We start from the raw sequence: 27,882 nt of genomic DNA, 5'->3' as shown, positions 1-27,882 counted from the left end.
AAAGTCCATCTCCCTCAACTACAAAAGCTGCTCCTGAAAATAAACGTAATTCAGTAATAAAATTCAGTCATACACTACTTATTTTATGCACGCCATAGTGTTAAATATCAATTTTATGATAGTCTGACATTGAATGGAAGAATATAATTCACATTGTCTCAACAAAGAAAGGAATTTAACAAATGTAATAGATTAAAATACTCCTATCTATTATTTGTATACATTAAGTTCGTAGCAGTGTCGATTCAAAGTGAGCAATTTATCAAATAATTAGATACAATTATAAACTGGAAATAAATAAATACATAAATAAACATGAGCCCTCTAAATAATTTATCTAACATTAAATTCATATTTACCTTTGTATTTGTTAAATGATAGTGTATCAGTTAAACAACCAGTCAGTATTTTAGACATTGTTAATATTAACAGTGTTTTGTCTTAAAAAAAGTTCAGACCATGAACGCTGTCTGAGCTGTATGTGGCCATGACGCAAGATAGAGCCCAACGAACAGCAATCTCATCGTGGACAGAGAAAGTAGGACGTCCGGTTTGTTCAACCAATGAGCAGATTCCACATGCGGACACTGAACTCCGCATTCGACGAAGAAACGCGATTGGTGCCGATCACAACCCTGGTGATTCCACAACACACAGTCTGGCAGCGGGCGAGAGCAGCCAAGCCGCAACTCAAACACATGTTTAAATTACCTATTTAGAAAGACTGTTTGAGGATTTACCGACTTTAAAACGAGCGGGCGAGCGTGATAGTCTTCAACTGGTCTGGTGGTGATATAAATTCTTGTTGAACGGTATCGCCAAAGAGCTAGCGGAACACAGCCGGCGAATTCAAGCTGAGGCAACGTAGCTTTAGCTTGTTAGCTTCTGGTTAGCAAAGCGACCCGCTAATTCGTTCGCTCTCGGCGTACACCTGCGTCCCACGCTGTCCCGTGTACAACTACCTGGCAGCTTACGCTCCTCACTGTGGACTTTCGCTCGTTTTTCTTTTTAAACGAGTGTGGAAACACCGGGTGGAGGAACAGGAACCGAGCCCGGTTAAAGGTTAGGAGCAGAGGGAACAAGCTGTGTTCTCGAGTGGCCGTTCACCATGGACAACGCACACACGAAGACGGTGGAGGAAGTTTTCAGCTTTTTCAACGTAAATGAGAGCACAGGTCTGAGTTTAGAGGAGGTAAAGAAACAACGGGAGCGATTTGGACCTAACGGTAAGATGCTAAGCGTAATGTGTTTATTGGAAAGCAAGAACAGGCTAATTACCCGGCTCATGTGTGGGCCATAATGTAATGACAAGCCAAAGAAAAGGGAAGCTTGTTGATGTCATAGTGTGATGTTGAAATATTGTAAGACATTACATACGTTAATGTATTGGCAATAAATTGATTTGCTGATATTAATGTGAAGTACTATCAACACACTCAATACCCCGCAACAAGTAAATCACATTTAGCTAATTGCCTTTCCATCTCTCTCCCTTGTGGCCTCGATGGGATGGATGTCCTGCAGAATTGCCAGCGGAGGAGGGTATGAAGACAATTTAAAGATCTACCCTAAATTTACTACAAATCCTTTTTTAGATTGTTTTTTTTTATAGAAATCTTTAATTCACTAATCTTCATTCTTTCTAGGCAAATCTCTTTGGGAGCTGGTGATTGAACAGTTTGAAGATCTGCTTGTGAGGATCCTTTTACTTGCTGCCTGTATATCCTTTGTAAGTATACCACAATTTGATGTTCAGTTATCTTATGCTGTGTTCTGAGAACTATAATGGATCAGCTAATGTAAACACAAGCAGTTTATCCAGGATTTCATGTGTGACATCAAAGCTGCTGGTCAATATGCTTCTTTGACATTTGCTACCCACACAATAACATTTTGCCCACATGAAGAAACCATTTTGTACTTGGATAATTGTATGTATTAATGGATTTAATTATTCTCTAAACAGTTTTCCTTACACCTGATTTTTATTGATAGTGATTCTGATTCTGTCTAGTTGATTTTTATGGAATATGAGTGATTACAACCCTTGATGAGGTCAAATAACTGATAAACCTCCTGCTTGAAAATATTAAATAAACATAAACATAATTACAAGTCCTTACAGCAGCATGTGAGTAGATAATAGTACATATAAGTTGCTAGTTGACGTAAAGGGAATGACATGGCTTCCTGGTGGGTGCTAATTGATATGTTGGCATGACATGTTTGTGCAAACTGTGGTTTTTTTCCTTCTTTGTTTTTTTTTTACCCATTCAAATGTGGTATGAAACAATTGTTATATTTATAGTGCAGCTGTTGTTTTACAAGCAAACTTGTAAAACATTACCTGATCCAATACTTCACAAAATCAGGGCAACAGGTAAGTTTGCTCAGTTTACTCCTTGACCATTTCATGCTCGCCCATTCCCATTTTGTGCATGAAAAAATTATTTTGTTCCTATTGACTTCAATCATCACCTAACAGTTTCTCTGTCATTTAGATGTTAGATGTTTAGTTTCTTGGTCATTCAGATTATTATGAAAATAATCAATTGACTAATATCAGCTTGTTTTACCTTGCTAAACAACTGAATGTCAGTAGGGCATATTATTCAAACCTAATTAATTCTGGAATAGTATAAAAGCTGTAAAAATATGGCATATATAACATTCTAACCTTAATAATCAACAGAGTTTTCAGCAGTAGCAATAATTTTTCTAATACCATGAGTGTTTCTTAACCATATTATGATAAACATGTCTTTGAACAACCTTCTGCTTGAAGGTGGTCTTCACTAAAATATAAATTTACTAACCTTATACTACATTAACTGACTTTAAAACAATGGTTTTCGAAATGGGTACACGTCATTTCTAAGGAACAGTATGGAATTGCAAAAAAACCTCACGTAGCTTAAATGTCTTTATGAAATCTCTCCCATGGTATTACATATTTAAATATTGATAAAGGTTGTCCTTTCTCACACTTTCAACCCAATATCAGTTTATAAGAAAAGAAACATTTTCTTACTCATCTATCTGTGGCATCTGAGAAAAGGACAGTGGTTTATATTACAACTTGGGCATATTCATATTCTCAAAACATGAGAAATCACTATTCAAAGAAATGAAAAAATTATAAGAAAACATTAAGCCACATTAGTATCCGTTACTACCTCCTAACTTTGAACCTTATATGTACCTCCTAAAATAATCTCTTGGGCAATTAAAGACAGAGGATTTAGTGTTTAACATTATATTTCCATTTGTACAAAAAAAACAAGTTGTACATTTAATTTGATGCATTGTGATCCAAAGCATGTAATTCACTCAAAACTTAAAGTGTGTGTGTTTTTTTATGTAATGTTCTTAAACTCTTATCAGTGTTTTTATGATTTAAGATTCAGGTTATTACTATACATTTGTTTTATGAAATTATTAATGTTATAAATTTCTACAAAATATCAACCAGAGTTAGAAAGATTAAGCAGATGTTTTTTTTTTCCTTTATTGAAGAAGATAAAAAAAATTCAAGTGAAAATGATCTGATGCATTAAAATGAACACCTGGAGCATTGTAGCTGCCAGAAAAAAATTTATTGCTCATTTTGATTAAATTTTAGTAAAATAGTTTCAAATATTTAAAACTGGTTGGATTTTATCTACAAAATGTATATATTGGTGTGGAACAATATGAATTAGGCACAATGTAAACAGGAACAAAATGGGTGATAAATCTGACGTTAAAAATTTGAGTACTCCTCCTTCTACCTTAATAAACAGTTTTCCCTTTATTCACTGGCGCTACATAGTTTGTCAAATCGAAGTAGTAAAGTGTGTGGAGATGTTGACTTTTAGGTGCCAGCTTCCCGTTTCTACACTCCTAGTATAATCCCTGCCCCTCCATTCTACTATGTCTGGACATTGGCCAAAAGTGAAGTGAGGACTGGCGTTTGCTCAACTCATTCTGTATAATTCTTCTTCAGATTTGTTTTCCTGGCTGTTTCTTTTGTGAGTCACTGAGGCAGAGATGATTTAAATACCAGGTGTGCTTTATTTAATGACTCTGCTCTGAGTTTATTGTGTTCATATTGGGTTTAATCATAAGTAACCAGCACTTCAGTTAATGAATAGCTGAATCTACTGACTATATATGGCTAGCAACATTTGAGGGATGTTCAGGCTGCCGTATGATCATGATATAACTGAGATGAGTGCTGGCTGTTTTATTCTTCGGCATAAAATTTTTTTATCCTTCAACCTGTTCCTTAAATATACTAATTTCCTCATAGATTTCAGATTACACCTCGGAAAGAGCTGTGATCTAGTGCAAACTGGACAAAAAACATATCCAGACTCTTCTCTAGTGACACAAAATGACAGGAGAGCAGCTGTGATAATATAGAAGTGGATGTATCCACTTCAACGTCCTTCAGTGCTGATTATATCGTACCAGTAAGCAGCAGGTTATGTCCTTGGATGTTGGAGAATGAAAGAAACTGATTCTTGAGAGGTCAGTTTAGTTTAAGATTTTAATGTGCTACTGTTCTGCAGCAATGTGCAGAATAAGAACTTCACAGTAGAAGTGAGTGAAAATATCAGTTTTATCATATTGTATTTACATGAAAATGTGTTGTGTAAATACAGACGTGAAGCCAACACATGGAGTCACATTTAATCTGCTGTAAACCTTTTTATCCAGAGAGTGAGTTCTAGCTTGTTTCGGCTGGTGTTTAGATCCTATCACAAGGATACATCGTAGGAGAGGTTTACAGCAGTAGGATAACCGATGGCGTTTCATAACCGGAAATATTTTCAAACAGGAGACTTTTTCTGTATTGCAACCAAGTGAAACAAGTAGTTTTCTTGCAACCAGCTAACTGGCAGCGTGCAGCAACAGTTGATGGCAATGCTTTTTTTTTTTTTTACTGCGTTCTTTGGATTCTCTTTAAAAGAAATCCAGAGAAAGTGGATTCCTTTCAGACTAGTAATGGACCCAAGCCTATTTTCAGGATTAGCTAATCACGTCACCTAAATGCAACATAGTAGTGTCAACAGGTGAAATGGATAGTGTTTTTGTTTCTGAGTGAGTGACACTTCCCTGCGTAGATCATGTTAGACTCATTGATAGCTTTATTTCCCTTCAGTCATTTTCAACTCTAGGAATTGGCTGTTGGCTCAATGGCTTACAGGGATGCCCAAAGTCGGTCCTCGAGGGCCGGCATCCTGCATGTTTTAGTTCTCTCCCTGGTGGTAGTAACAACATTTTTAGCAAGTCAATGTTCTTCTTAGGCCTTCTAATGAGTAATTATTGGATCCAGGTGCATTAAACCAGGGAGAGAACTAAGACATGCTGGATGCCGGCCCTCGAGGACCGACTTTGGGCACCCCTGACTCATTAAGACATAGAATAATCTTTGATTTCAAAGTCTATAAATTGTGAGTTGTATTTTTGTTTGCTTTTAGTCATCTCACATCTGCAGAGTCCGTTTCTTAACACAACTGTACATAGCAATAGTTAAATTATGTACAAATGTTAACATTTATATTTCAGCTCTGTAGAAGAAACTGGCAAACAAAAAACATGTATAAAATGATAGAAATAGAAATTGGATTTTAAGCAGAAGAATTTAAATAGGCTACAGTAGGAAAAGACTCAGGCACTTGACATCTTATTTGACACATTCTGCTCCTGGCACAGATTCTAAAAGAGGAGATAGTAGTTCCTGCTCCTTTTTTCACATATCCAGACTTGGCCCAGTTTGTAATATTGGCAAGAGAAGAAGCTGCTTGATCTTCATTTACATGTTGTCCTCTAATATCTTGCAGATATTAATGGAAGTTAAAAGACAAGGTTTTGCTTGTATGGCAATGAAAGATAATTAGTAACATAGTGGAATCTCCCTGCTTCTTTATTTTTGACATTTGGCTTCAACTTTCCCCTAAATAAACTGCATTTGTGTTATCAATAATTGACAAAAATGGTTTAAAATCAATGAGATGGGTAATCATTTAAGCAGAAAAATAGGGTAACATTACATCTGAGTTTTCTGTGATGTGAAAGATGTTACATTTTGATTAACATGGAACCATAGTTTTCTTTCTGCTACAATATAGTCATTCTCTTATGTATGAAGAAATGTACATAACGTTTTCAAATGTTAGTTTGGGTTTTTATCAGTAACAAGTTTAAGACAAACAAGGCTCTTGTCCATCAAAACACATAAATAGTCATTGACAGTGGTTGAGACACTGCTGTCTCCTCATGTTGTCAACCTTGAACTGACCACAAAGTCAACTTCCAGCTGCTGACCCAGCTGCTGACAATCTATGCGGAATTATGTAACTTTTGTGTTGGACACAAAATCTATAAAATTTTCAGTGATGTCAAGTTATAAACAAATCCATATTCCCAGAAGCCTTGCTAATTTGTTATATAGTCAATTTTGAAATCAGTGGTATTTTGTTTTCCCACCAGATGTGTTTAGAAAAACATATCCCAACTTAGACCACATCTGATTGTACAGTAACCTCAAAATTGGTTGGATTAATTTATTGTAGGGTGAAATGAAAAAATTGAATTTTTCTTAGTCACAAATATATTGCTTTAGAACTTAAAGCAATATATTTGTGACTAGATGATAAAAGATGGGGCCCTGAAGAAAGAAATTGTTATATTGTCAATATAATTGAAATTTCTTCCTATTTGCATGTCACCGTATAACCTCAATTTATTCCTTATTGCTGCATTTTAATGTAAAGCACATATTTGTTGTTGCCATCCTGAAGGCTGTAATGGTACAGATTATGCTAATGTCTCAGGCCACAATGTTCAGGGCTCACATGGTCTCTCGTTTAAACTCTTTTACTGCGCATTTCATTTCTGATTCATTCTTTCCTTTTCACATGCAGGTTCTGGCCTGGTTTGAAGAGGGAGAAGAAACCGTCACAGCCTTTGTGGAGCCTTTTGTTATCTTGCTTATTCTCATAGCAAATGCCATCGTAGGAGTCTGGCAGGTAAACACACATTACATTCTTATTTCTGATGCCCAGAGTCCAAGTTTTGGTTCATATTTATTACAATTGTATATGAATACTCATACTGCTACAAATTGACTTAGTTGGGTTTTTGGTCATCTGAAAATGGGAAGCTGAAGTAAGCTTAGCTGTAAAAATTCACCAAAACATTTTGATACAGATTTGAATATTAGTAATGTTTTTTTATGTGTATATGAAGATTGAATATTTATTATAAATACCCAAATATTTTATTAAGTACCATGCATATTTTTTTTAATCTAACAAGCTATTTAAAGATTAGCCATTGTGAAACTGCTGCATTAATAAAGATCCCTGTGGAAAAACTCAAAGAGCCAGCAGAATAATCCAAATAGTTCAAGTAAAATAGTGCTCTAGATCAAAGAGGAGGCCTGGTGTGCCAGTTTATTTCTCCAGCATTGCCTTGTGAAGTTAATTTTAGTCTTCGCTTATTAACAAAGAGCACTTTATGTATGTTAAGAACCTACAAAATTTATGTTTAAATGGTAAGCTGTAATTTACCCATTTAAAATATCATTATGTAGGTTTGTAGTATTTACCAACGAACTTCCTGTCCATTATGCAACCTGGGACCTTGACTGACATGAATACTGGAAAGAGGCAGGCAAAAAAAAATTTGATATTTATACTAGAAAGGTTAAACAAATAGCACTTTGATGTAAATGTGTGATTAACCAAAACAATAATGTTTTGCCATTATAATATCACCTTGTCACCACTTGAACTGTTTTATCAAAAACTATTGTTTCGATGTTCCTTCCTTGTTTGCAGACTTTGTTTTGAATGTTTGAAAAGTGCTGTTCTGAATAATTCTAGAAATTAGCAAAGAAGAGTCATTTCTGTCTGACCTTGTACTTAGCTTTAGTCTTGTGTGACATCTTTTCACCTTTTTTTAATATAAATAATTTTTACCCTTAAGGAGCGAAATGCAGAAAATGCCATTGAAGCTTTGAAGGAATATGAGCCAGAGATGGGGAAGGTGTATCGCCAGGACAGGAAAAGCGTTCAGAGAATCAAAGCCAGGGACATTGTGCCTGGCGACATCGTGGAAGTTGCTGGTAAGATTAAAATTTTAGCTATAAATTAACAAGTTTTTAGTGTTGAGATTTTTCAAAGTTTGAAACAGTTGCAGTTTCAAAAGTGTCAAAATGTTTGTTTTTATGGTTTTAGGTCTTTCTAAGCAATAGAGTAGTTAATTGTTATTATTTTTTTTTTCAGCTTAATGAAGCATAAAGTAACACAATGTTGCCCCTCCCCCATCTGTTGCTATGCACTGCTGGTCAGTTGGATGAAATGAAGGTCCTAAACTGCTCTGTAGTTTATTTTGGTGGTGTGTAGGTATTTCCAGAATAATTAGTCGTAGTGTGGTAACTAATGGAGTGCCTCCCACTACTCTTGTTAAGGTAATGCTGTTTAAAAACCACAGTTGTCAAGCTATGTAGTTTCTCGATTATACAACTGACTGTAGGCAAGTTGTCCTAGCAGATAGCCTGATAATATTTGGATATTATCCAAATAATATCAGATTGTTAAACTTAATCTGAGAAGAGCTGAAGAGCAAAAATGTTACCACTGCACAATATCCACTTAATCCGCTACCAAATTTAGCATGTTTTTTCTAAATTTAGGTCTATGTGTCAAAAGCTAAATATTAATAGTAAACTGTGGCTTTTGTTCTCAATTTATCATATAATTAGTATCTTATTCTGGCCAATGCCAAGAACATGTAAATTGCTGTAATTTGGCGCACTGCTCCTGTTGGTGACCTTGCAGTGTTCCAAATTCCTTCCAAAGTTTTTAGCTTATACACATAGTGAGTGAGCTGTGGACTCATCTTACTCATTGCCCATGTTGTTTTTTAGGATAACAATTGTTCAGTACATGTAAAGAACTACAAGAGCAAAGGCTCACTCTGTTCCTGACCATTTCTTGGCTAACCTCAGCTCGAACTGGGCCGCAAATGTTTATGGCTTTTGCGTCACTACTCCCTTTCCTCTGATTTTCTCATTTTTTTGTTTGGTTGTTTAGGTCTCTTTTAACCAAGAAGCTTTTAAGTGAAGTGTATCATAGTTTTTTCTCTCAAACTCCCTTTAATTGTTTTTCTTTCCGTGAAAATAAATATTTCCTTACTTTAATGCTTAATTTGCTGTGCTTAAAAAAATGTTTTCATTACTGTCTTACTAACTGAACTGTTTGGCCTCTTTCCAGTTTCGTAAAGCTGATTATTCTTAGTGGTTGGTCCTGTTGTTTTTAGGTTTAACAGGTTGTAAGTGCACCATTGCCTGTAAGCACATCAGTCTGCTCTTCAATAAACAGTAACTGTAATAACAATTTCTCTGCACTATTATGTAACCCTTCAGGAACTAATAGATGCATATTTTCTTTTCTGAATCAGTAAACAAGCCTCTTCTGCTCAGCCTTTTGAAGCCTAATAAAATATTTTTGCATTATGGTGCTACTATTTCTCAATCATGTAAAGACAGACATCTAATCTGATTATATGTAAACATTATTGAATGCTTGCTTGGGTCCTGATGTAAACCTGTCCTGCTAAGTGGAGCAGAGAGCTGCCTGCAGTGTTTGTCAAATTCTTCTACAGTAATTGATGAAATTCACACAAATGGAGTATGTCAACATTACATGGATAAATAGCTGATTGAAATTCTGCTGGTATCTAGCTTCAGCTAAGGTGATCGATGGAGGGTTTAGATTCACTTTGATTCAGTCTTTTGGGAATTAATTTTCAATTTGTACTCGAGCCAGAAATGAATCAAAGCTCAGTGTTTCCACAAATTCAGGTAACTCTACTGTAGAGACCATGTGAGTTATTTTCCACAGGTATGTGTATTGGCTTTTCCCCCCACTTTATTTGTGCAATAGGTTTTTTGCCACTTAAAAAAATCAGGACTGTAGTATTGGCAGTGCCTAATTCCAAGAACAAATCCAGAAAATGTTTCAGAAAGACAAGAAATATTAAAGTGCTATTTGTCCTTTTTTGCCTAGACATTTTTTAATGCTGTCAGATTTTGTGCCTTCACTTTTTTCAATGTTTTGTATCTCAACAATTTTCCAGAATGGACCAAGTGTATTTTTTCCCATCAAAACTCTACACACAGCACCCCCTAATGAGAAAAATGCTTTCTTTTATTTTAGCAAACATATTTAAAAAATACAAAACTAAGGCATCCCATGTCTTGAGCTTTTACTCAAGGCTTTGTTAATGTCCTGTTGGTAGCAATTACAGCCTCGAGTCGTCTGATTATGATGCTACAAGCCCAGTACACCTGTCTTTGGAAAGTTACCCCATATCACTTAGTAGAATCTCTCAAGTTTCATCAGGTCGGATGGGGAAATATTGGTTCGATAGTCATTTTCAGCTCTTTCCAGACAAGCTGGAGTTTCAAGTCTGGGCTTTGGCTAGGCCACTCTTGGACATTCCCAGAGTTGTCCTGAAGCCACTCCGTTGTCCTTCTGAAAGATGAATCGTCTCTCCAGTCTGAAGTCAAGATTGCTTTGAAGTAGGTTTTCATCCAGGAGGTCTCAGCACATTGCTTCATTCATTTTTCCCTCTATTTTACCTAGAGCCAGAAATGTGCCAAAGTCAATTTGCCAAAGGTGGACTGAATTATGCCATTAAAACATCTCAAAAATGGTTAGTAGAAGCAGGATGTGCCTGAGCTCAACCGTGAGCTTCATAAGAAAACACTGTAAATACTTAAATCCATATTATTTCTTTATTTTTAGTATTGTTTTTAAATATTTGTGGGAAAAAATGTTAATGTGTTGCTGTGTGTGGAGAATGTTTAATGAATGCACTGTATGTTTAGAAATGATGATAGTTGACATTTATGAATCTATCTGTGGTATGTGGTTATAAATGTAGCACAAAGTTGCTGACCTAGAGCATTTTGATTTTTTTTTTCTATATTGCCTCATTAAGAACAGAAAAATTATGACTAAAGATAAACTGATAAGTTTTATTGCATGATTTGCAATTTTCCAGATATATATATATATATATATATATATATATATATATATATATATATATATATATATAAACCTTCTTTGTTATAAATATGTTCTACCCAGAACTCAAATTGCAGTGCTGTAATTGCAATTTGTTAAAAAGGTCATTATTGCCCTTTTATTTTGTGCATTGACAAACTGCAAAGTGTGGTAGTAAGCAGGAAGATTTATTTATATCGTATACAATCAGTATAATCATACTATGCATTTTAATTTTCTAGTTTGCAGTTCCAGGAGTGTGTGGATGTATCAGTGGTGTAACAAATCATCGGAGGCCACCAATGTTGAGGTTTTACAGCCAGAGACTTTCTGTAAAGAGCATGTCCCCAGATGCCTCCTAGCTTATTTCTTTCCCACCAGTGGTTGTTTACTTTGTATCCTTGAGGAAATAGTTGTTTGCACAGCCTGAATCCAAACAGAGAGAAGAGGACCTGGATTAAAATTGATTTAACCAGATTAGCAAGACCAAACTTTATGGCCTTGTTATGACATAATCTCTGTCTAACTTAATTTTCTAATACTTTAAATTCACAATTTCAGTGATGATTCTCATTTGTTTTTATCTGATATGAGATCTCTCTCTGGAGGCACCTCAAATGGTTTCTCACTTTTTTGATCTAAATAGAATCACTGTTGCTGCTCTCTGCCTAAAATTTTATTGCAGCAGAAATACAATATTAAATCTCTGGATTGGTATTATTTGTTGACAGAAATAAAGTTATACTTTATTTCTAAAGAAAACTTTTTTCTGCAGGGAAAAACTGACTTTGCTAACAGCATCCAATTTGTTTCAGTTCATTTTCTATCTTATTATAGCCCTAACCACATATTTGTGTGCCAGACAGGATGCAATGTGGAGAAAATTTGTTGTTTTTACTAGGTTGGGCTCCATTTAGTTGCTCTTATCAGAGTTTGAAAAGGTCATCAAGGGTTTTTTGCTGCCTGTTTGCCATTACATTCAAGCCCTTCATTATAAGAAGAAATGATCACTATATACATTTTCACATGGTGTTGGCAAACTACATCATGAAAGGCTGAGGTAGCAGGATAGGTTTTAGTCTAGGTAATGTATGCACCTCCTTAAGTTGTCTGATTTTCACTTCTCAACTGTATTGAAACCAAAATATAAAAATCAATTTTATTTTGAGCTAAAGTTAAAATTTTCTGTAAGGGTTGTAAAATTATGCACATTTTGGAATTTTCCAAATGTATATAAGTATATAGAAAGAAAAAAATGTTTGTTTTTTTTTAATTAATGGGATTTCCAGGCGTTCTGTTTTCTAAAAATTGCCTCCATCAGTTTATCCACCCATAACTTGGTCTGTCTGTTTGTTCACCCACTTCTCCATCCGTCCCTATTCTAATATCCATCTACCTATTCCTTCAACTATTTTTGCATATACTCAACCATCCTTTCCTACATTTGTCTAGCCATCAATCCCTTTCTGCTTTTATCCATCATCCCTATGTCCGTCCATCTATCCCTTTCGGATTCCATCTATTTTGCCATTTAAAAAAAATGGCTTTAAAGGACGGATAACTCCCAAATCAGAGTTTCATAGAAAATTTTTGTGGCTTAAATAACGTGAAGAACTCTGCATCAGGCCTGGAAGTCATGTCAACCATTTGTGCGCCACTTTATCTTTGACTACCCTGAGTGGTACAATGAGGACAGTTCCAGTGTTTACAAGCCGGTGGAAGGTTTCTCTTTAAGTGCAAGTAGCCTGACATTTGTCCCTTACTCAGGGGAGCGGATAATGCAGATAAAATCCTTTGTTCACAAGGGAGAAGGAAAGGTCCATGTTCCAGAGGTCATTCACACTCCCATATTTGGGAAAAAAAAAAAAAAAAAAACAAGAGCTAAAAAGAGCATGCTCTTTAAGACCAAAGGCAAAACATCTCCCTTGTGGAGTTGAAAATTAGGTCAGTGCAGAACATTTCTGTGCAAGATTGCAAAAATAATTTCATTACCGTTGTGGAAAATTAGCCATTTTTGATATTTTGCTTTTTAAAAAACTAAGTTTTTGAAAAAACATATTTTTTAGAGGCATATTTTTAATTTTGAGCTTTTTATTTGCAAAGCTAAATATGTTGCTATATCTTAATTTATGGATTATATAAGCTAGATTCATTTGCCTTTACTATCTTGTCTGGCTTCTGAACCATCCTGATTGCCGGTGTAAGTGGGTTACTCCACTTACTGTGACCCTATTCCCAGTATACCCCAGTGGATGGAAAATTAGCAGGGTGTTCTTTTTTTCTCTACTGGTAAGAGGATTTCTAATTAGCCACTTTTTAGTGCGACGCTTCCCACAGGCTTTGTTTAATTTTTCCAGTCGCCGCAGTGCCTTTGTATCATCTCCCTCACTGTCCTGTTTTTTTGGGGTTTTTTTTACAGGATTTATCAGTGATGGAGAGAGTTTGACAATGCGTAGTAAACCATCGATACCAAATAAGGTAGCACAGCCTACCATCCATGAACATCATTGGGGAGGCAACACATATTACAGTAATACCATTTTGAAATAAATAGTTGTGTAATCAAGATCTCATTTGTTTACTTACGCTGGTTTGTTATTAAGTATGTTTTTATTACTTAAATCTATGTCTGCTTGGGGAAAACGTGCTCTAACAATCTTCTGACTGAACACAATCACACGTCACAGTTTCTATTTCAGCTCATCTGATGGAGTGGGATATCCTTGCTTGAAACAGATGTTCTTAGCCTCCCCCTTTCCCTAGTTCCAGCTGGATGTCTTCAAATGTTCAAAAATAGTTTTCCCATTTTTGGGCGTACTGTTTAAGAAACTCATCTAAACCCCTTTTTTCTTTCCCTGCAGCCCGTTCTCTCTTCCTCTCCTCTCAGATGGGCACAGCAGAGGTTTACATGTCTGTCACCACTCTACTGTCCACAGAGCGCACTCTAAAGAGCCTCTGAGTCATTGCTTTTATCTTCACCCTTTCAAGCTGTGTGATGACTAACTGAATGGAAAATGTCTCTGGTGGAAGAGTGGTGGTTTCCGTTCTTGGTTTCTGTGAAATCTTCTATAAATATAAGCCATCAATAATCAAAATGGTGGCCTCAGCTGTATATCATTCATGTGTCTCTTATGGATTTGATCTTTTTTTAAAGTTTTTATGATTTTGTTAAGGAAAACATTTAAAGAAAAAAGATGCTCGATTAATTCTGACCACTGCATATCAGCATTTATCTGTTTGTAACTAAGCTAGAAGTGAAGCCAAAGGAAGTTTGAGAACAGTTTAATCTTTCAAGTCTAATAAAAGTCTGCAGCTTTATTGGTGCTTATTAGATTTAAGCAGAGCTTGAAATATGTTGTTTACATCTTCCGTTTATTTTATTGGGACTTGCTGGAGCCTTTTGTGAGGGAAATAGAATATCATGAAGTGTATCATAGCCTCTTGCAGGGGATGAGCTAGTCATTAATAATGCTGAAAGCATAACCTTTTCCTGATCTGAGCCACAATAACTTTTCATTATTGCTCTAAAACACCTGTATTAATAGTAGCTGCTTAATTTCCCCCCTGGTTCTTGTTTAGATTTACAGTTATGACTTGTTAGGGGTTAGATTCAAATTTAGGGTGTTGCAGTAAATCACATTTTATTTGATTTAAACGAGGTTCTGCCACGGTATTGAAATATAAAATTTTGTCATTGAAATGTCTGGAAAGGGTTATAAAATACTGTTTATAATTCAGATTTCTCTCTTTTTATGTACTTAATGAATGCAACTCAAATTTCAAGGTACCAAAAGTGTCATTTCTGTCCACAGTTGGTGATAAAGTGCCTGCAGACATCAGGCTGACTTCTATAAAGTCGACCACCCTGAGGGTAGATCAGTCGATTCTTACAGGTAAAGTCTCTATCCTCACCTTTTCAATTTCCTTTTGGTGCGTTGTGATTTGCCAATCTCTTTGTTAAAATGTAACTGTATAAAATGTATCTGTTCAGTGTGTTTATTTTGAATTAGTTACACATGATAATCAATGAGACTATAGAACAGAAATTAGAAGGTATTTTAAAAATCGTCCTGAATTTGTGGGTGCATCATTTTCCTGTGAAGTTGGTGAAGAGGGTTAGGAGAGGATAGTGAAGGATGGCTGATGTTCAGGAGAAGTAGTGAATCAACTCTTTAAATCTCTCGTCTTGCTCTGCTGCCTTAATTGGTAGCAAATTCCATGGGATATTTTAGTGTTTGAGCTATTTTCCTCCTCTCTTTCTTTCCCCATTCATGGCCATGCCGCCTTTCAGACGCTCCCCGTCTCGTTCTGTTTGAGCTTTACAATTCACGCACAGTTGATTATTCCCAAAAGCGCACGCAAACAGTGTGTAAGCACACATTAGTTAAGGCCTTTGAAAGGCAGCACCAGGGCAATATATGATACTTGTCAGGTTCGCTCAGTCAGCTGCTAAGCCTTTTCCACACTTCTGTTTAAAATGTCAGCCGGGCACCACTTTTACCTCTTCACTCTATGCTATGTAGAAACTCACTCCGTTTCCTGTTCTCATAACTCTCGTTTTGCCGTCTTGCAGGAGAGTCTGTATCGGTGATCAAGCACACAGATCCAGTTCCAGATCCACGAGCCGTCAACCAGGACAAAAAAAACATGCTCTTTTCTGTGAGTAACTCAGAAGATTTTCTTGTGTTCTATTTCACATATTTCGACTACATTTAGGTGCCATACTCTTCGATGTCTTTTAATCTTTTTTTTGTCCTGTTGAGCCTTATTCACATCAATTTTTTTCTGAATAGAGACAGTGATTTACAACACAATTCACAGGGATTTATCTTTTCCTAAATTTGTCACTTAACCACAAACTTCTGCATATTTTATTGGGATTTTATGTGAAAGGATCTTGATACAAGATTAAACAAATAATTATCTGAAAGGTGTGGTGTGCATTTGTATACAACCCATCTTGTAGAACCACCTTTAATTACAATTATTGCCACATCAGATGTGCTTGTTAGATTCTTGATTAGAGGCATAAACTTTGACTAGGCCAAGTTAAGAAACTTAAGCCAAGTTATGTGTTTAACAAAGTCATCATTCACAGCCTCATGTCTTAACTGCTTTAACTTGACAAAAAAGTGCAATTCATTGTATATGAAGACTTTTTTTTTTCTTTTTAAGCTCAGATTTTGGACGTTTTGACATGTTAGCTATTTCTAGTAAACATTTTACCCATTTTGTAGTTCTTTAAATGTCTTGGTCTAGTAATCCGTGTGTTCACTGCTCAACCTCACCTCTCAACCTCAACAGGGCACCAACATCGCAGCAGGTAAAGCTGTAGGTGTGGTGGTGGCCACAGCCGGCAACACAGAGATCGGCAAAATCCGAGATGAGATGGCGTCCACAGAGCAGGAGCGCACGCCCCTGCAGCAGAAGCTGGATGAGTTTGGGCAGCAACTATCAAAGGTTAACAAATATCCATTTTCTAGTCAGAACTTCTAATCTGGATCATTTAAATTTGTGCAAAATGCACTATATTCATTCTGTTTGCTTATAATAATCTTTGAAGCTGAACTACTATTTTATCACAGGTCATCTCATTGATCTGCATTGCTGTTTGGATCATCAATATCGGACATTTTAATGACCCGGTCCATGGAGGCTCTTGGATCCGAGGTGCAGTCTATTATTTCAAGATTGCGGTGGCTCTGGCAGTCGCTGCTATTCCTGAGGGTAAGCCGAGTCACACAGATAATGCAGCATATCTGGAATTCTTTTTGTTCTTTAGACATACAAAATACTGCTAAAATTTTTGTTTTTTTATATAAGATTTATTAAGATATAAAGCAAGGAATATCTCACTCTTTTTTAGAGTGAGAGATTTTTCTTACTTAAAGCTAAATAACACTCTTCCCCTGAATGGACCTGCTGTAACCTCTCTAGGTCTGCCTGCTGTCATCACTACCTGTCTGGCTTTGGGAACGCGCCGCATGGCCAAGAAAAACGCTATTGTCCGCAGTTTGCCCTCCGTGGAGACCCTTGGCTGTACATCTGTCATCTGCTCTGACAAAACTGGGACGCTGACCACCAATCAGATGTCTGTCTGCCGGGTAAGAGCTGTAGTTTTTCAGAAGAGAGGAAAGTCCTTGGTGGGTTTTACAGTTTTACTGCTCACCACAGTCAGGAGTCTGCTTGACAGGCACCAGCAAACAAGAAATTGGACAAATGCTGAACAGTGTCAGTCGGTTAGTTGGTTCTAAAATTTTTATTACGTTTCAGCACATTAGCAGGCAAAAATTAGCACATGAGAATTAATATTTAACCTTTATTTTAAATATTCGGCCCACCATACAGATGGTGCCCCACCATACAGAACTTACGTTTGATCAATGAAATGTTTAAAAACTTTAAAGATGAAGATAAAAAGTAAGATGTCATAGCGAAGTTAAAAAGGGGGAGAGTAGGATACATTTATAACCTGTCCGTACAAAAACAGATGTGTGTAGCACCCTGGACCATAAGCACACCAACATACCAAGCAGCAATGTTCTTATGTTTGTGAAGAAATTGTGCAGCTTTTTCTCTAGAGTAGCTAAACTTAGTCAAAAAAATAATCTGCTTATTTGTTTGAGCCTAAAAAGAGCACAATTTAATTTCACCCAGTTCAAGTTGGTCATGTGAAAGTATAGCATTGCAACGTTTGTAAAAAACCAAAATGCCACAAATGAACACCCTTTTGTACAAGTGGTGATGTGCTGCAGGCAATGTTTGTCTCTAAGCATCCTCCTGGAATTGGCAGCACAGCGTGCCTGTCGCTCAGGCTGAAAGGCCCATTACACATTAAAGTATTTGAGTGAAAACAGAACGAGATGTTTTCCTTTCCTGTGTAATTAGCATAAATATCTTCATATCATATCCGTTTCTTTCATCTTGTTGGTTGTTGCTTAGCTAAGTGCACAGTTCATTTCAATCCTTCTATATTTCTGGATGCGTTTTTCTGCCGCCGCCCCTCCGCTCCAGCAGAATCCTGATCAGCATGCAGTAGTTAGTCAGCAGCATAAACCAGTTGAGTTGCATAACTGACCTTGTGTCTCTTTCTGCCTTGCCTCGATATTTGCATCTCTCTCAAGTCAATAGTGCTCACATAAAGCCTTCACATAATTTTAAATAAATATTTTGGTTTTCATCTCTATTCTCTTTCAACTGTAGTTTTTAGAACCACTAATTTGACTGCTGGATAAGATGCTGTAGCTTGAAGTACTTCAGGCTCAAACAGTTGCAGGATCCCCTAAAATAGTAAAATAATGGTGATATATATAAGGAATGAAGAGTAATATTAATGTTCTGCAAAAAGACATAGCATGGTCAGTTTGTGGATTTAAAAAGATCTTTATAACGGTTCTATTTAATTGTTTCCCCCTAAGGGGATTATAGTTTTCTACTGTTTGTTCTGGGACCTGAATGCCACTAAGAAGATTGTACCCAGGTTCCTGTAAGATGACATTTATAGACTTGACCCACCACATTGTTCTTTATTTGCTTTGGATCAGGATTTTATTGTGTGTTTTTTTTTTTTAACACTGTTCAGTGTTGTAACAGGCTGCCACCTGCTGGACTAAGATTAGAATTGTTTTTTTAAACAGTTTTGACATCCGCCTAGAAGTTGAATGGTGGAATAAGTAAATTATTAAGCATTTTTGTGTTGACCTAACTTTTAAAGCAGTTTTTAACAAAAAATGGTTTGTTTCTTGTGTTCTAGATGTTTATTATTGATAAAACCGAGGGGGATCACTGTCCGTTAAAGGAATTCACTGTTACGGGCTCCACATACGCTCCAGACGGAGAAGTGTGAGTATTCAGTGCCTTTTAAATGTCTGAGCTCAAATAGGTGTATCTTCAGCTATCATGTCTAGTACTTTCCAGGAGCACCAATAATACAGTTTTAAAATGGCAGAAGCTTGATTGTGATGCACTTAATATCGGCATATCTACTAGCAAGCCGTCACTTGAATTGAATGTATCACACATGTAAATCATTTCACATTCTTTAAAAATAAAACAGACAATTGCGTTCATAAGCATGGCTTAGTTGGCTTAGGCCTTGCTAACGGTAAAACAGAAACAATGTTTACTTATAATATGGTGGTTTCAACTAAACATTTAAAGGCAGAAGTAATGTACTGTCTTAAAGACAAAATAACATTGCTAAATACCGTGAATTTTGTACATATGGATATGTGGATTTAAAAAAAATCAAAATAAGTCCCAGATGTTTTTCAGATAAATGCAGCTGTAGGGCAGTCGGTTGAAATAATGGGAAACTTTAAAATCCTTTAAGGTTATTCACTAGAGAGTGAGGCAAATCATGCTGGATGTACTTTCCTGGATGTATTACTTTTTGTGCTTGTCTAATTTCTTTAGCTATCATAATGGCAAACCAGTAAAATGCTCCCACTATGATGCCTTGGTTGAGCTGGCCACTATCTGTGCTCTCTGTAATGACTCATCACTGGATTATAATGAGGTTGGTGACTGTTTTGGATGTTTTTTTGGTTATTTTTTTATTAAATGGTTTATTACTCATCAATGTTTGTTCTGTCCAGACCAAAGGTGTCTATGAGAAGGTAGGAGAAGCCACAGAAACAGCGCTGACGTGTCTGGTGGAGAAAATGAATGTGTTTGATACAGACATTAAAAACCTGTCCACGGTTGAGCGAGCCAATGCCTGCAACTCTGTACGTAATCTTTAACTCTATATCTATTGTTTTCTTTTGTAATGGTTTAAAATTACCCCCCAAAATTCTCATATTTGTCTTTTGTTTTATCACAGGTCATCAAGCAGCTCATGAAGAAGGAATTCACTTTGGAATTTTCCAGAGACAGGAAGTCTATGTCCGTATACTGCACTCCAAATAAAGCACGGTCCTCTGTTGGCAAGATGTTTGTAAAGGTAAAAACTTCTCCTACTGAAGCTGTAATTCCTATGTTTCCTGGAACAAAGTATAAGCAAAGGTGGTGATGAGTATTTTCAAAGATTGAATTTGTGTGAGAAAATTAAATGCAGTATATAAGAAAAAATTTATTTTCAAAATGCATTCCCTTGCTTATAGTCTTAATGCATCATTTCAAGCATCTGTCCATCCATCAGTCCATCCATTCATTTGTTTGCCCATTTTGTTGTCTATTCGTTTGTTCATGGATCACTTCATCCATCCATTTGTCCAGGGTCTGTCCATCATCAGTCCATTTGTTTTGCTGTTCATTCATCCATTCTTTAGTTCTGTCAACCCATCAATCAACCCATTTGTCCTGGATCTATCATCCATCCATCTGTTTTTTTTTGTTTCTCTCATCTGTCCATCCACTTATTCATTCATCCATTCATTTTTCCATCCATCCTTTCATAGGCTTTATGATCTTGCATCCATTCATTTGCTTCTTTTTTTTCTGTTGAACATTTAACCATGTGTTCATTCACCATCTGTGATCTGGCCTTCATTCTTTTTCCCCAGTTTGTAGTTTTTCTAGGGTCCATTTGTAAAACTTCACCGTTATCTACCTTAAATTCAGATGAATTTCTGCATTTTTTTACATTGCATTTTTAAAAGATGATTAAAAAGGACTGAATGATGGAAATGCCTAAAATTATTAAATATAGCACGTGTAGGAATCTGAAGACAGACATCTTTTACTCATAACAAACTGAGATTTCTTGTCCATTTTGCTATCTTAACCATCTTTGCTCATAGGGTGCCCCAGAGGGAGTTATTGACAGGTGCACACACATCCGTGTTGGCAGCAACAAGGTGCCGATGACCCCTGGCATCAAGGAGAAGATCATGTCTGTGATCAGAGAGTATGGGACCGGCAGAGACACTCTGCGCTGCCTGGCTCTGGCGACGCGAGATAACCCTGTAAACAAAGAGAACCTTGTGTTGGAAGACTCTTCTCGCTTTGTGGAATATGAGGTAAGAGGGGAAGATAATCTGTACTTTGTGTTTTATTTATTTAATTTTTTTGTAAAGTTTTATCTGTGTTCGTTTTTCAGACTGATCTGACGTTTGTGGGTTGCGTCGGCATGCTGGATCCACCCAGAGCGGAGGTGGCAGCTTCAATCAGACTTTGCCGTCTTGCAGGCATCAGAGTAATCATGATCACCGGAGACAACAAGGGTAAAATTTACAAATCACAAAACTGTAACGTCTGAGATGCTTGACTTTTGGAAAGTCTCACTGATTAAACGTTGTGTGTCTCAATATTTCAGGTACAGCAGTAGCCATCTGCAGACGTATTGGCATCTTTGGGGAGGAGGACGATGTTTCCAGCATGGCTTTCACTGGCAGAGAGTTTGATGACCTCTCACCTGCCGCACAGAGAGATGCTGTGGTCAAGGCTCGTTGCTTCGCTCGCGTTGAGCCAGCACACAAATCCAAGATCGTTGAGTATCTGCAGTCCTACGATGAGATCACAGCTATGGTAAGAAGGAGCTGTTCCTCCAGTGTTCTGTAACAGCCGATCTAGAAGATGTTTGTTGACGTTGTGACTGGTTTTGTGTTGGGTTTAGACCGGTGACGGAGTGAACGATGCCCCTGCTCTGAAGAAGGCTGAGATTGGCATTGCCATGGGCTCTGGAACAGCTGTGGCCAAAACTGCGTCGGAGATGGTGCTGGCTGATGATAACTTTTCCACCATCGTAGCTGCAGTCGAGGAAGGCAGAGCCATTTATAACAACATGAAGCAGTTCATCAGATACCTCATCTCCTCCAATGTTGGTGAAGTTGTCTGGTAAGGATTCCGGGTTAATATGCTCCCAATTCTCCATTTAAAACATGTTTTTCCTCTCATATAACTGTGATTCTTGATGTGGTTGCAGCATCTTCCTGACTGCAGCTCTGGGTTTCCCAGAGGCACTCATCCCCGTTCAGCTCCTCTGGGTCAACCTGGTGACTGATGGGTTGCCCGCCACTGCCTTAGGATTCAATCCCCCCGACTTGGACATCATGAGCAAACCTCCACGAAATGCTCGGGAGCCCCTCATCTCTGGATGGCTTTTCTTTAGATACCTTGCCATTGGATGTAAGTTAGGACTGTATGGAAAGTCAATCCTTAGCAAATCCATGCTCCATATTTTAATGGCACACCTGCCTGTTGTTTCTGTTTACCTTAAATTCTTTTCAACGGTTCTTTTGTGTCGTCTTAACAGGTTACGTTGGAGCTGCTACTGTTGGCGCCGCTGCTTGGTGGTTTGTTGCTGCTGAGGATGGACCAAGGATCACCTTTTACCAGCTGGTAGGTGTTAACTCTTTGCTTTCCAGTTCACCTCATTTATCAGCTCTAAAGTCTAATCTTTCATCATCAATCACCTCCTACAGAGCCATTTCCTGCAATGTGGCCCAGAGAACCCCGACTACCAGGGTCTGGACTGTAAGGTTTTTGAGTCCCCTTACCCCATGACCATGGCCCTGTCGGTGTTGGTTACTATAGAGATGTGCAATGCCCTCAACAGGTTGGTCTGAGGAATCCATACAGACATAATTACATTGTCTAAAGATTTGTGTACATTTAACCTTATTTAAAGCAGATTAATCCAAAAGTATCTATACCCTTTAAACATTTCCACATGTTTACATTAAAACTACTGATATGTTTATTTTAACGCCATTTTATGAAGTTAACCAACCATAACGAGCATACCATTGTGAAAGGGAAGAAAAGGGGGAATGGTTTTGCAACTTTTTTAAAATCTGAAATGTAGAGACTTTGGAGAATTCAAACGGTTTTATGCTTTGCATTTTTGGCTAAAAGGTGCATTGTGGCCTCATCTCACCCATAAATATTCTCTAACAAACCTCAGGGGCCTTCAGAGAACAGTTGTATTTGAACTAAAAATAGATTACTAATTTAGTGCCATCTGAAGGCAGTTTTTTGCACTAGATTTTATTTAGGGGACATTGAAGCAAAGGGGGAGAATAAAATTACTCACCACAGTTTTTAGAAATTTATTTGTAAAAGTTTCAAGTTTACAGTCATGCATTACTTTGTGTTGATCGGTTGCATAAAGTCTCATAAGGTACGTTGAAGTTTGGTGTTGAAGGGTACAAATACTATTTCGAGGCGAGTTTTTATGCATAAACAGAAAATCTCATGAGGAGAATGAAGCCTTTATTACATACAATCTTGTTCAACCAGTTAAAGTGTTTAATAAAGATCTCATTTTGTTATTGTGTCTCAGTGTGTCAGAGAATCAGTCGCTGCTGCGGATGCCTCCCTGGGAGAACGTTTGGCTGCTGGGTGCCATCTGCCTCTCCATGTCCCTTCACTTCCTCATCCTCTATGTGGAGCCACTTCCAGTACGAAATTACATAGTTGTATCATTGCAGTTTTAAAGCCCTAGCAGTGTATTTATTGTTACATTCTTTCTTTCTCTTTTGCAGATCATCTTCCAGATCACCCCTCTTAACCTCACCCAGTGGCTAATGGTGCTGAAGATCTCGCTGCCCGTCATCCTGCTTGATGAGCTGCTGAAGTTCGCTGCCAGGAACTACCTGGAGCGCAACAGAGAGCTGGAGAAGCTCCCCAGCTCCAAAGGCTGCTGCCTGTTTGCATGTATGGAGGGCATCTCCTGGCCCTTTGTGGCCATTTCCCTCCCTCTGGTCCTCTGGATCTACAGCTCTGACACTAACCTGGCTGACATGTTCATGTCCTGACTGACTTGAGCACAACCTCAACTTTTTTCCATTCCCCCCCTCCTTCAGCCCCCAACTCCACCCCTCACCCACTGCCATCACCTCCTCCTTTCCTTCTCTCTCTGCCTTCCTAATTGTTCATAGCTAGCTAGCTAGCGTGTGTATGCGTGTGCGTTTGTAGAGTTAGAGTTGTGTGTGCGCGTGTGAGCTTGTGTGCACGAGAAGGACCAACTGTAACTCATAAAACGCAACAAATAATATAAAAAAAGTAAAAATTTAAGTCACCTGTTTGAGGTGGGTCAGGACTTATGAATGGCTGAAGCTTTGAAGTGACTTCCATTGGGTTGGACTTTGTTGCTGGTTTAAGAGTAAATATAGTGTTGCCAGTTCTTTTTTTTTTTTTTTTTTTTTCCATTGTCAATTTTGCCTTTAAGGTATGTTTTAAATGTTAGGATTATCTGCATTCTGCCCTACGTCACTACTGTTAGAGAATTTTGTTTAGGCTCCCCTTCTCCTGAACACGTTAAAAAGTAAAGATATCAAATCAGTTGATCTGTACAGAGATTGAACACTATTTTATGCAATTTTTTTTAAATGGCTTTGTAAATTGTTTAACCAGCGTGGCTTAGAAAAACCGCCTTGATTTACTTTCTGTTAACCATTGTGTCTTCAGTATAAATTCAAAACTCTCTGAGAGGACAAGCTCCATTCGGCAGACAAGAAACAAGGGAAAGGTTTGGGATGCTTGGCTTTAATAAAAAGGAAAAATAAAATCCTGAGAAACAAAAAAAGCTGCATGCCCTGTGACCAAGCATGAACTCTATGTGGTTTCTCATTTCAAATTTAAATGTGTACGCCCACCCCACCTTGTTAAAACATAAGTAGCTTTGTGGATTTTTTATAATTTTTTTTTTTTTTTTTTACGATATTGATTAAAAATGAAGTCGGTTTTTCTGCACTGGGCAGAGCACAGCTACCTCAGTATGATGAAAAATGCATTTTTTTAAATTGTTTTGCTCATCTCGAGATGCTTTCCCTCAACACATCTTGCTAAAAGATAACATCTGAGGTGTGCCCCCTACTTGCTTGTGCAGAAAACGAAGAACATCTTTCTTCCCCTTTAACTTTTTTTAAGGATGTGTCTTATTTGTATTGATTGTGACATTCTTTAACTTAATTTGTTGTGGAGACAGAGCTGGGTGGGGATGCTTTATGTTGTCTTAACATTTCCATAGTGTTTGATTCAAAGGACATCAAAAAAATATTATCCTACAATACTAATACAAGTTGTCCAAATGAACATTGATTGCAGATCAAAACCCTAAATGTTGTTTTTTTTTCTATAAAAAAGAAAAAATACACTCACAATGAACCCTTTGAATCAAGTGTTTTCTGTCTTTATTTGTTTGAGACTCATGGTTATTACATTTCATATCCAGTGTTTTTGTATGTGCATATATTCCTATAACAATAATTTATAAAAAACGAATGCTTTAGTTTTTCTGAGTTCAGATGTTGGATCAGATCCTTCAGTAATTTGCATTTGTGGATATTTTCCATGTGTGAAAAATTCAACTAAAGCATGTTTTTAGGTAGAAGCCTGGTTGTTCTCACTGCCTGTGTTTGTCTTAACAAATGTGTGCTTTTATTTTCTTCAATGCCTTCCATTGGCTCCCCTGTCATTAGAGTGAGTATCCATTTCTTACATCAACTACATACTGAGCCTTCAAAAGTACTCAAACCCCTGGAACTATTCCATATTTAGCATGTTACAACCACAAACTCTACTGTATTTTATTAGGATTTTATTTGAAAGACCAACACAAAGTGCATACATGTAAAGTGGTAGAAACTGAGATCCAATATCGATATCTTATAGAACAATTTTTAGTTCCATCCCTCAGCTGCCTAGAGTGTTCCTTGGTTGTCTTCTGAGGGATCAGACCTCCGACGCCTACCCAGTGTTGGTTTTCTAAAAATGTCCATCTTGGCTTTGTCTGACTAAACCTATCATCTTATGTCAGAGGTTTCACAAAACGGCTGCACTTGTACCGAGATTGAATTGCTGAGAGTTTAAGTTTATATGATAATTGAGTGACATTTGAATGTGATTTCCTGCATTAGATACTATTTAGGGATATCAGAATAAAGAGTGGCAAGAATAAATGCATGTCACATATTTAACACTGTAGTTTCCCTTCCACTTTGTTTCTTCGAGTAGCTGTATCACATTAAATCCCAATAAAAATACATTGAAGTTTGATTGTAACATGATAAAATGTCAAAAGTTCAAGGTGTGTAAGAACTTCCAAGGCCCTGTACATTACCACACACTGTCCTATTGAAGTATTTCAGGATTTTCTCATTTAGATGTGTTTTAAGCTAAGATCTCTTCATATGTAAACATACATATGCAAGGAAGTAATCATGCCATCATTTCACCACATCTCACTTTTGTGAACCTCACTGTGTGCTGTACTTTTCACCTCTGGACACTTGCTTATATTCACATTGTAAAATGTTAGATTTTCATTCAGGCTTCACACACTAACTGTTTCTCTTTTTTGTTTGTTTTTTTTTCTAGGTCAGTTTTCATGAAAGCTTTTGGCAATCAGAGCAGAATAAGAAGTTGGGAATCGTCTTTCCACAAAGTGTGCGCTCACGCATAATCTCCCTCACTGCAGACACCGTGATGACCAGCAGCACACACACACGGGTGAAAAGAACATGTTTTCAGAATGCATACAGTTATCCTGCTAGTTGTCCCTTTCTCCTCCAACTTCTAACACAATAAAATTCCCGCAGTGAGTCACACATTCGTCTGTGTGCAAATGCTAAATTAGGACGATAATCCAGCTATATGTGCAAGGATGTCCTGAAATGCTCCCCTCCTGAGTCCTCCTTGCATGAAGAAGTTCTTCCATTGGTAGCTCGTCAGTCGCATTGGTCACTTTGCAGAAAAAGTGGGTTGAATGGTCTTAGCTGTACATCAGTGTACAAAAACATTCATGCATGCGTTTCAGCTGTATGTAGGCTTTACAAATTTGTATTTATAGATTCTAATGTATAATACTCTAATGACTTAAAGAGCGTTTTAAGAAAGATAAAGAAAAGTTGTAAAATCACTTTTTATTGTAATGGTTTGGGTCATCTGCACAATGTTAGACATGAATACCTGATTCATGCTGAACTTGACTGTGCTTAACCTTAGCATTTTTTTTAAAAATAGTATCTTTTTTTTATCCCATCACTTAACGTGAGAATACCACTCACTCTGCCAGTTAATTTCATGAATTAGCCAATAGCATCTAGGTTAGCAGACTGTCGTTCATTTCACAGTGAACCTGCAATACAGCTCGTTTGATTTTTCTTATTGCCTTGACATTCCTATAATTATCTATCTTTATCAACTGCTGTAAAACTGTGATTTAATGTGAGGAACCCTGTATGGCCTCCTCCTGACACCTGGTTGAAGAACAATATTAATCATATGTAAACGTCAATCATTACTGAAGGCTGATAATGATTGTACAGTAAATACATTACCGAGGTTGTGATTTCAGGTAAATAAAATAATCTAGTATTTGATTCGTTGTCTTTTTATTTTTATGTCGCCAATGCCATATTTTTAAGGGGATAACAGATACATTTATTGTGGCACCTGTGGTAACAGGTGTGATAACTTCAATAAATTATTTTATTGACTTGTCACAACTCACACTGAAACATATTGGAAGTATTGAACCTTTAATTCATGATTTATAAAATGAAATCACTGATGCTATTTCCAATCCTGCCATCATAAACACTTAAATTGTAACAGCTTTGGTTGTGACTTACCAACTATGGAAGGTTTGATGTGAAATAAACAGTAAATATTTGAGGAGGGTAAATGAGAGGTCATCATTGGACCTAAAACTAAATAAAAGAATGATCAGACAAAATTAAATGTCATGATATTATATTCAAAACTCAGAAAACACCTAAGTAAGTGAGCCTTAAAAAAAAAAAGTACCTGAGATTTGAAAATGTGGAATAGTTGAAAAGCTCTCTGTGTGCTCCTACCCTGAGAAATGCCAATGGTTTACAATATAACAATGGGAATAACTTCATCAATCCTGGTAAGTTAAGCGGAC

The 27,882-nt window shown here is 37.1% G+C and overlaps 1 protein-coding gene across 2 annotated transcripts; it reads left to right on the top strand.

The window, feature by feature from the left end:
- The first annotated feature begins 600 nt into the window (after window positions 1-600).
- On the top strand, window positions 601-27,334 carry LOC102227162 (sarcoplasmic/endoplasmic reticulum calcium ATPase 2). 2 transcript variants are annotated; one of them, XR_002753144.1, is made up of 24 exons: window positions 601-1,226; window positions 1,525-1,542; window positions 1,647-1,729; window positions 6,912-7,016; window positions 7,978-8,116; window positions 14,879-14,959; window positions 15,640-15,725; window positions 16,371-16,526; window positions 16,652-16,793; window positions 17,004-17,170; window positions 18,820-18,908; window positions 19,482-19,584; window positions 19,664-19,795; window positions 19,891-20,010; window positions 20,810-21,028; window positions 21,109-21,232; window positions 21,325-21,536; window positions 21,625-21,845; window positions 21,934-22,136; window positions 22,264-22,349; window positions 22,433-22,566; window positions 23,293-23,410; window positions 23,495-25,433; window positions 26,331-27,334. XR_002753144.1 is itself a non-coding variant. In XM_005799646.2 (24 exons), exons 1-24 carry the CDS (start codon window positions 1,109-1,111, stop codon window positions 26,342-26,344), a joined length of 3,042 nt encoding a protein of 1,013 aa, XP_005799703.1. In that variant the 5' UTR covers window positions 601-1,108; the 3' UTR covers window positions 26,345-27,334. The 2 variants fall into 2 exon arrangements, 1 of the variants encoding a protein (XP_005799703.1); XM_005799646.2 differs by having other exon boundaries at window positions 23,495-23,666.
- Window positions 27,335-27,882: the final 548 nt, after the last annotated feature.

The sequence above is a fragment of the Xiphophorus maculatus genome, chromosome 8 (assembly GCF_002775205.1).
Source record: "Xiphophorus maculatus strain JP 163 A chromosome 8, X_maculatus-5.0-male, whole genome shotgun sequence".
NCBI lineage: Eukaryota > Metazoa > Chordata > Actinopteri > Cyprinodontiformes > Poeciliidae > Xiphophorus > Xiphophorus maculatus.
The sequence above is the reverse complement of the archived record's forward strand: the minus strand, read 5'-3'. Positions and strand labels throughout refer to the sequence as shown.